At 36.6% G+C, this 8,700-nt stretch overlaps 2 protein-coding genes across 2 annotated transcripts; one reads left to right on the forward strand and one right to left on the reverse strand.

Annotated features, from left to right (window-relative positions):
- Positions 1 to 3,629: 3,629 nt before the first annotated feature.
- On the forward strand, positions 3,630 to 6,779 carry NHL8 (NDR1/HIN1-like 8). Its single transcript, XM_078983055.1, has 6 exons — positions 3,630 to 4,211; positions 4,782 to 4,856; positions 4,943 to 5,435; positions 5,524 to 5,909; positions 5,983 to 6,209; positions 6,290 to 6,779. The coding sequence occupies exons 1-6, from the start codon at positions 3,660 to 3,662 to the stop codon at positions 6,564 to 6,566; spliced, it is 2,010 nt and encodes a 669-aa protein (XP_078839181.1). The 5' UTR covers positions 3,630 to 3,659; the 3' UTR covers positions 6,567 to 6,779.
- Positions 6,780 to 6,840: 61 nt separating this feature from the next.
- On the reverse strand, positions 6,841 to 8,449 carry LOC145034611 (PCNA domain-containing protein). Its single transcript, XM_078983056.1, has 6 exons — positions 8,319 to 8,449; positions 8,091 to 8,180; positions 7,836 to 7,990; positions 7,637 to 7,757; positions 7,352 to 7,542; positions 6,841 to 7,257 (listed from the first exon to the last, which is right to left on the reverse strand). Exons 1-6 carry the CDS (start codon positions 8,424 to 8,426, stop codon positions 7,008 to 7,010), a joined length of 915 nt encoding a protein of 304 aa, XP_078839182.1. The 5' UTR covers positions 8,427 to 8,449; the 3' UTR covers positions 6,841 to 7,007.
- Between the last annotated feature and the right edge of the window lie 251 nt (positions 8,450 to 8,700).

An 8,700-nucleotide genomic window follows, 5' to 3' on the forward strand; every position in this document is an offset into this window, starting at 1 on the left:
GGTTTGGGGCTACACGCCGTGTACAACTGGTTACCCCCGGCGTACACCCAATTTAAGCACTTTCTCCATTAAGTGCTTAATGCTTGGTTTCCTCACGACCAAAAGTCAAATCTATGTCTGTTAAAACGTCCTAAGGCATAAAGTTGCCAACTTTATGCCCTTACATGCCTAAAAATCGTCCAACACTTCCATTAAGACCTTTTCAAGGTCCTTAATCCATGCATGAGGCCTACACATCCATCAAGATCCCATTTTTATGCTTCTAAACGACCAAGGGACCTCATATCTTTCATCCTCATCTTATGGAGTTGCTTAACTCACCAAAAGAGGTCCAAAACCAACCAAATGGGAAAAACTAGAAAACCCTAGCTAGATCTAAGGATTTAGATGGAAAGGTGCAAGCTTTTTACCTCCAGAAGCTTTGTAAGGTGAGTTTGGTGCAGGATCTTGAAGCACTTATACGATCCAAGCTTGCTTGACCACTTCTTCTACTTGCAATGGACACTAAAAGGTCACAAATGCACTCTTTTAAGCTCAAGAATGATCTCACAATGTTCTTTAGGGGTACAAGGATGCTCTACGGCTATGGAGGCTCTTTGGGGTTAAGTCCAAGAGGCTTAAGGTCGTTTATATAGGCCTCAAGTCCGAAGATTTGGATTTTTGCTCTGTAACGCGTACGCCCGGCGTACCCTTATGTACGCCCAGCGTACGTGAGGCTCCTTCGTGATCAATCATGCAGAGTACGCTAAGCGTACTCCTAGATACGCCCAACGTACTCGAGGGACCAAATACGCTCATAAATGAAATCTTAAGGGTTTCCAAGACATACTAGATTAGGGTATTACAGTTATCCACAAAAGGATTGTTTCCCCGTAAATTTTATAATGGTGTTAATTCCTCTAAGTTAGTCGTTATAACCATACTTGATAATGACAAATTCGTCTGTCATGACGTCTTTCAGACGCCGTCTTGTTTAAGGTAAGGTTTGTCACCCTAGACTGGCCTAATCTAACTGTAGCGAACAACTCAGGTGTGGGGTGTCACCCCCATATAGATCTATACACAAACTCTCGCTCTTTCTTCAGGAGACTCTGGTTATAACTACAAGCTACGGTTGTACACTCTATAGGTGTCGAACGAAGTGTCTCACAAGATCCTTAACTGAATTTACGCGAATAAACATGTAAGGTATATTCCAGGCCCAATAACGATAAAAAAACGAGGTGTACGGCCCAATAATGTTTAAGAGAGTTGTTCACGGCCCATAAAGGCCCATGAGAATGAAGTGGGTCATTTGAGGTCCAATAAGGCCCATAAAAGTGAAATGAGATCTTTTAGGCCCAACATGGTCCAAAAGGTTATAGTTTCATGAAAGTGAGTCCAATTATAGCCCAAATAACCAAGTTGTGAGTTTATTGGCCCATTAGGCCCAATAAATGATTTTTAGCCAGATTGGGGTTTGAACTGGGGAATTAGGGTTTCAAATCCATAGTTGAGTATATGAGATGTATTGATTTAGGTTTTGAACTTCACGAGTGAATTTTGATTCAAATAGTTGTTTTTGGAATGATCATTTGCACAAAACTTCAACTTAGGTTACAAGTTATACTGGAGTTGGTTACATGAATACAAAATTACCTAGCCAAAAATGTTAGTTGTGACATTAATAAACCTTAATTATAATCCGTAATAAATTAATAACAAGATACTTGTTGAATTCATCAAAGTCGGATACCAAAGCCAAATACTTCTCTAAAACAGGTTGTTTACCCAACCGACCATTGAACCCCTTCTGTAACAAATATAAGAGACATGCACGGACCATATCCTCGTCCAATAAGTCATTAAGAGAATGCTCAAACACCTTCTTCACATCTTCTAATTTAACGGTGACATTCCTCACGACCATAGGAAACACACGGGAATGGAAGGCGGCACCGGAACCGGATGCAGGAAAATAATCTCCAAAACGGAAGAAGGTGACAAGACAATTTTCTTTCTTCCCGAAAGATAGCTCATAACCCCCAATCTCAAAAACCATTTTTGCTACTTCGCTTTTTTTTTGGGTTAGGTTGGGGGGGGGGGGGGGGGGGGGTCCGTGATAACTTCGTGGAAAAATACATAATGTAGAAGCAAATGATCCTCATCTACGTTAGGAATGTCTAACCACCTACTAATACATGAATTCCTGAACATAGTCTCGCATGCCAACATGTCTTTCAATGCCGCAATAATTTCGCCGCCGATTTTGGGTTTACGAGATAGTATAATGGATGCATCAAAAATCCTGTCATATTGCACAAATAAAAAAGTTGTTGTAATCTAACTCCAGAACGAAAACTTACCAATATTTTGGACCGGTTCCTCGTGTTCCGGACCAGTTCCTCGTTGTTATAACCCAACTCCGGAACTAAAATTAACCAATATTCCAGTCCGAAACATCAGTTCGTCGTGTTCCGGACCAATTTGCTGCATTCCGGAATGAAATTTTATGTTCTGGAACACTATATTTCTATGTAAACTAACAATAGCTAAACATCTAAACTCTTTTGCGCTGGTCATACATCAATGACATCTTTAATTAAATACTCTGGAACATCTTGTTGTACACATTCCAGTACAGTAGTTCTAGTTCTAGTTAAAAATCACATTATACAAACAATCAAACTAGGTTTTCGGAGTGAAGAACGTACCCGTAAAATAATCAATCAGGTCGTAATTGTCGTCTTTAATGTCGGAGTTGTGCATCAAGATCTGGAATTCAAATTTACGATTCGGAACATATATGAAAACTCTAGAATGGATTTTCTGGAGGCAACGAAATGGGTGGATCCATGAAAACTCTAGAATGGATATTTTAGAGGTAACGAAATGGGTGGATCCACCCGAAAACAAGTCCAAAATAGGTTTGGAAAGACTAATTCAAGAGAATGTGGTTATGTTGTTTGTTGGTTTTTTTTTAAGCTGAATTATATTTTTAAAAACTGTTGGTGCTGTTTGTTTTTTTGGAAAAAACCTCTTCAAACCTCTTACTGCTGCGTGGCGCAGCACACGCGCAACACTTTTCATCTCGCAGCTGTTTGTTTTTTAGAAGTCTTTTGAATCAATAACCTCTGCGCAGGCTCTGTTTGGCGCAGCACTTGTACTGCCTCTTCTAACCTCTTCCAAATTCTTCTTCTTCTTTTTTGATTGCTGAAATTTTGATTATATGTTATTAAAATTTTATTTCACATTTTTTTTCCATTTTTTTTCATTTATTCTTATTGAATTTATTTTTCATTTTTTTATATTCAATAATGATAATTTCTTGATGAAATATTATTATTTTTTACTAAAATATCTTTATTTTTTATTGAAATATCATTTTTTTTACTGAAATATTATAAATTTTTACCGAAATGTTATACATTATTAAATTTTACGTATTAAAAAGCTATTTTCGGTTTATAAAATTAGTTTATTTTAATTTTTTAATATCTGCAACAGTATGTAGATGTTAAAAAAACAAATACGCTTCTTTAATCTGCAGTCGTTTGGTCCACCTTTTCTACTGCAGAGTCTTGCAGAGGTCGCAGACTTTATGAAATTTTGCTTAGGAAAAACAGCGCGGTCGAAGTTGAGCATGGGCACCCTGAGAACCTATAAAAGGCCGACCCGAGATGGTGGCGGGCGGCGGGGTTTCAACGATGAGAAGAGGCGGCAGAAGAGGAGGAAAATCTCACCAAAAGAATGTTGACGAAAATTGGACTTTCAGACCGCTTCATGATCACAACATCCATCAAGAGATTCAATCTGATCCAATATCATCAACAGAACCTTCCACCTCTTCAATTGCAAAACCCATCTCAGATTTCATTCCTAAAACCCGTAAATCACCTCGGAACCCTAGAAACTCCAGGTGGGTATCAAGGAATCGAAGTTCTGGAACTCAATTTGAGAACACATCTGAACTCGGGTCATTGAATTTTCACTCAAAACAAGGGGAGGATGATGGTGATAGAGATAGAAATAAAGGCACAGAAGAGTCTTTACAAGGCGAGAAAGAACAAACGAAGAAGGAATCCAGTGAGGGATTTGGTGCTAATAAGGATGATGTTAAAGAAGATGACGATGATGTGGTGAAAAGATTAGAAAAGTTGAGATTGATTGGTGAAGAACCTGATTTATCAGAGGAATTACTGAGTATTAATGATCAATTACAGGAGGATGAGGTAAATTTTATACGGTTTTCGTTAATTAAGTTTGGTTGGTATTTACGTAATGGTTAATTGATTAATCTTGCAAACTGGTTTGTGATTATCCTTTAAGGGTTATAGACTGATCCCACTTGATGTAGGATTATTGCCACAATGTCACGATCTTTATTGCTAAGATTAATGCTTGTTATAATCCAAAATGGTTTCTTGTTAATAAACTCTGAGCCCATTAAGCATCATCTGAACTAATATTCATAAAGTATCGAGCAATAACATCTGGGTGTTCTTATTTGTTTCTTTCATTTGCAATCGAAATCCTTCATCATCATATCAATTAGAGTCATATTTCTGTAATCTATCAGTTGAAATCGTTCACTAATTCAATTAATCAAGATTCTGGTTTAAACCAGAGCATTCCTTAATAAACAAAAAAGCATAGCATTTATGATTTTGGTAAAATCAGAAATATACTTTCATCATATTTTGGAATCTAAACCATAAAACATGTTATTCACACTTTATAACTTGTGATTCAAAAATTGTATATTCAAACCCAACTTTTCTATGTCAATTATCAAACTGAAGATACTGGCTATGGAATCTATCTATGGAGAGAACATATTCATCCTTGACAAGCAAAGTGGGCTGCGATCTTTTCAGGTGCCAATAACAATTTTGCAAAAATTCATTCAAATTTACAAGAAATATATATGAAACTAACTACATATTCATGTGTTCTTATGCAGATTCATGTCTACATTGAAACTCCAGAAGAACTAACAATCTCCACAAAACTGAATTCCAACAATTCAGAAGATTTTTCTTACTCATTTGAAGTCCAATATCTTCCCCCAATTGTTTTAACATGCTTATTACCCAAATCATACCCTACACATCTCCCTCCATATTTCACAATCTCCACACAATGGTTAAACTCTTCAAAAATTTCCAGTTTGTGTTCAATTTTGGATTCAATATGGAAAGAACAAGAAGGGCAAGAAGTTATCTACTCATGGGCTGAATGGTTGCATAATTCGGCTCTTTTTCATCTTGGTTTCAACAAAGAAATCCTTCTTGGCCCTTATGGTGTCAAAAACAACAATGATCCAAGGGCAATTTCGGGATGTGTCTCTCCAGATGTCGATATTCCTTCATTGAAGAGTTACAATGATAATCAAAGAGTTGAAGATTTTCGTAAAAATTTTCATGAATGTTGCATTTGCTTTAGTGAATTTTCTGGTAAGTTTTGATTTTCAAGTTACATTACATTTACACCATAGTTAAAATTCATAGTATATATCAAACTTTGTTTCTTGATTTCTCATAGGTACCGAGTTTATAAGATTGCCATGTCAGCATTTCTTTTGTGAAAAATGCATGAAGACATATGCAAACATTCATATACAAGAAGGCACAGTAACCAAACTTTCTTGCCCTACTACAAAATGTGGAGGGATGATTCCACCTGGACTTTTAAAGCGTTTACTTGGTGATGAACAATTTGAAAAATGGGAATCACTTACATTACAAAAAACACTCGAATCAATGTCTGATGTGGTCTATTGTCCAAGATGTGAAACACCTTGCATAGAAGATGAAGATCAACATGCTCAATGTTCAAAATGCTTCTTTAGCTTTTGCACTCTTTGTAGGGACAAACGCCATGTTGGCATCACGTGTCTTACACCCGATATGAAGCTCCGAATCCTGCAGGTAAATTTTTTAATGATTTAGAATCAAAATTGAAATTTTTTTAATAAGAAAATTCTGTTATGTTATGATGCAGGAGAGACAAAGCTCGAGTCAAATGAAAGCTGATCAAAGGAAACGTGAACAGGAAATGATTGAGGAGCTCATGAGTGTGAAGGAAATACTTCGTGATGCAAAACAATGTCCGGGGTGTAAAATGGCAATTTCAAAAACCGAAGGGTGTAATAAAATGGTGTGTCAAAATTGTGGCAAGTATTTTTGTTATCGGTGTAATAAGGCCATTGATGGATATGATCATTTCAGGTTCTCTCTCTCTCTCTCTCTCTCTCTCTCTCTCTCTCTCTCTCTCATAAATATAAATGGAATTGAACAAATTGATGTAGGGGTGGAGCTTGTGAGCTTTTCCCTCAAGAAGAAATTAGACAATGGGAAGAACAGATGAATCCACGACAAGTGATGGGGCAGATTCAAGCTGAACTTTTTGGTGATCGTGGACATTCTTGCCCTCAATGTGGTCAGATTAATGGGAAGGTTGGGAATAATAATCACATATTTTGTTGGTCATGCCAAGGGCATTACTGTTATTTGTGCAGAAAGGTGGTTAGACGCAGCTCACAACACTTTGGGCCAAAGGGTTGCAAACAACATACAGTCGGATAGCATATTATTTTCTCAAATAATAAATTGGTCATTATCATCTGTTGTGTGTGTTTTTCTGAAAATTTTGTCTGTTAAGTCTTTGAGTCTATTCTTTTATACGGATTTTGACAAAAAAAAAAAAGTTTATACCATATGCATAATAATAAAAATCAAACATATTTGTGAGTGTAAATTGTAAATGTAATATACTTTGGGTTCCATTTGTTTGTCAAATCATGTTTTGATTTCTTGACTTGTTGATATTTATAACCTCGATGATGTTTCTTGCACAATGTTAATAAATACATAAAAACAGTTCACCATTCATCTTAACGATTAAGTCCAAAACCGTATATAAATAAATAAATAAATATCCACTTCACTCTACTAAAACAATCATTCTTTACCTCCTCCAAAAACATACAACCCATATTAACGATTAAGATTACCTTTTGTTGATTTCTAGGAATCATTAACATTGTCTTCAACAACCTCAGGCTTCACAAAAAACTCAATATAAGCAATACGACTAGGCTGCTGATACCCACTAGAATCCACATGTGAGTGAGAACCAGAAGGCCTTACAACAGACACCAAATGTTGAACTTTTAACATCCCTCCTCTCCCAATAGTCAACTTACTTCCTCTATTATCTTTAATCACACTACTCGGTATGTTAGAAGTTGTTGCACGAAGAAACTTGTACTTGTACCTACAATGTCAAAAACATTACAAGACACTGATAAACTGATGATAGTGACAATGACAGTGACAAGTGACAGTAACAGAAAGAAAGAAATACATGCCTGTGAGAAACAATTTGATCACAGTTGAATGCAACAAGGAGATCTGTGTTTGCATAATACATGAAATCTATCTGTAAGTCTCCATGGCCTTCGCCTTTAAAAGTAACTGATGGAGGTGTTGGTTGCAGGGTGATTTGGATGCTTGATCCGGGCCATTCAAGATCGTCAATGGCTTCCTTCAATGCTGATGACTTCAAAGTTCAAACCAGATATGTAGTTTTTTAAAAAGTTTAACATGAATCAATACTACAAATGATTTGCTAGAGAGAGAAATTAGGTTGTTACTTTAACAGTAAAACTGATGGGAGTGCTTCCAACAGGTTCAAAATTGTAGTCCCATGAAATTGTGTCAGGGATTCTAGTTCGGATTTCAGCATAAGTGCAAGCACTTAACGAATCAGTAGATCTAAGAAAAGAAGATTTTTTAAATCAAAGATTACCCACAGATCCATCAAAGAAAAGAAAAAAGGAGTTTCAGAAGTACTTGAGAAGAAGCTGCATATCAGGGCCTGGATATTGGAATTCAATTGTGCTCGAGTGTCCAGGAATGCAAAATGTGTTGAGGCAATCCACGAATAACCCCAAGCTTACTCCAAACCTAGGTCGCCCGTTTGCACTGTAGTCGTAACGAACAAAAAGCTACAATGGAAGATCAAGAAGCAGATGTTATTTTTAAGGTTAAAAACCATATGGATAAGTGTTAGGGTTTTTCAGTTTGAATTTATTTGTGTTATAATACCTCTCGTTGTAGATAAACCTTCGCTTGAAGACATCCAGTATCCTCAACAATCAATACGATTCCATGTTCGCTTAATTCCAGAACTGCATCCTAATATATCAGAAAAAGCTAGCTATTAGCACAAACCCCCATATAAAAACCCTAGATTTGATGATTAAACTGAATATGACTAAACCCTAGGTTTCTATTAAAAATTCTTGTTGCAAATTTATGAGAAGCGAAACGAACCTGATAGCGCTTCCATCGTACTGAGGTGAGGGCATCAACCATGCCTTGAACATTATCGAGTTCACAAACCAGATCCGGCGACTCTGGCTCTACCACCGTCGAACTCATCACTTCCCGCCAAAATCATTTTCTTTCCGGTTTCAATAAAAATATATGATCACCTTTCAATTTTCATTTATGCCCATAGAGTTTAGAATTATCATATTAGACCCTAAAATTTTACAAAATGAACGGAAGAAAGATTGAGGTGGTGTGGACACTTTCAAAAATATTATGTCATGATTGATTGCATGAGGAGAGGACTAAAAAAAAGTGCAAAATCTAGCTTGTAGGGATGAACAAAAGAACCGAACTGGCTGGAACCGATCCGAACTGAACCGGA

Source organism: Lactuca saligna, chromosome 3, assembly GCF_052625555.1.
Source record: "Lactuca saligna cultivar CGN05327 chromosome 3, ASM5262555v1, whole genome shotgun sequence".
Classification (NCBI taxonomy): Eukaryota; Viridiplantae; Streptophyta; class Magnoliopsida; order Asterales; family Asteraceae; genus Lactuca; species Lactuca saligna.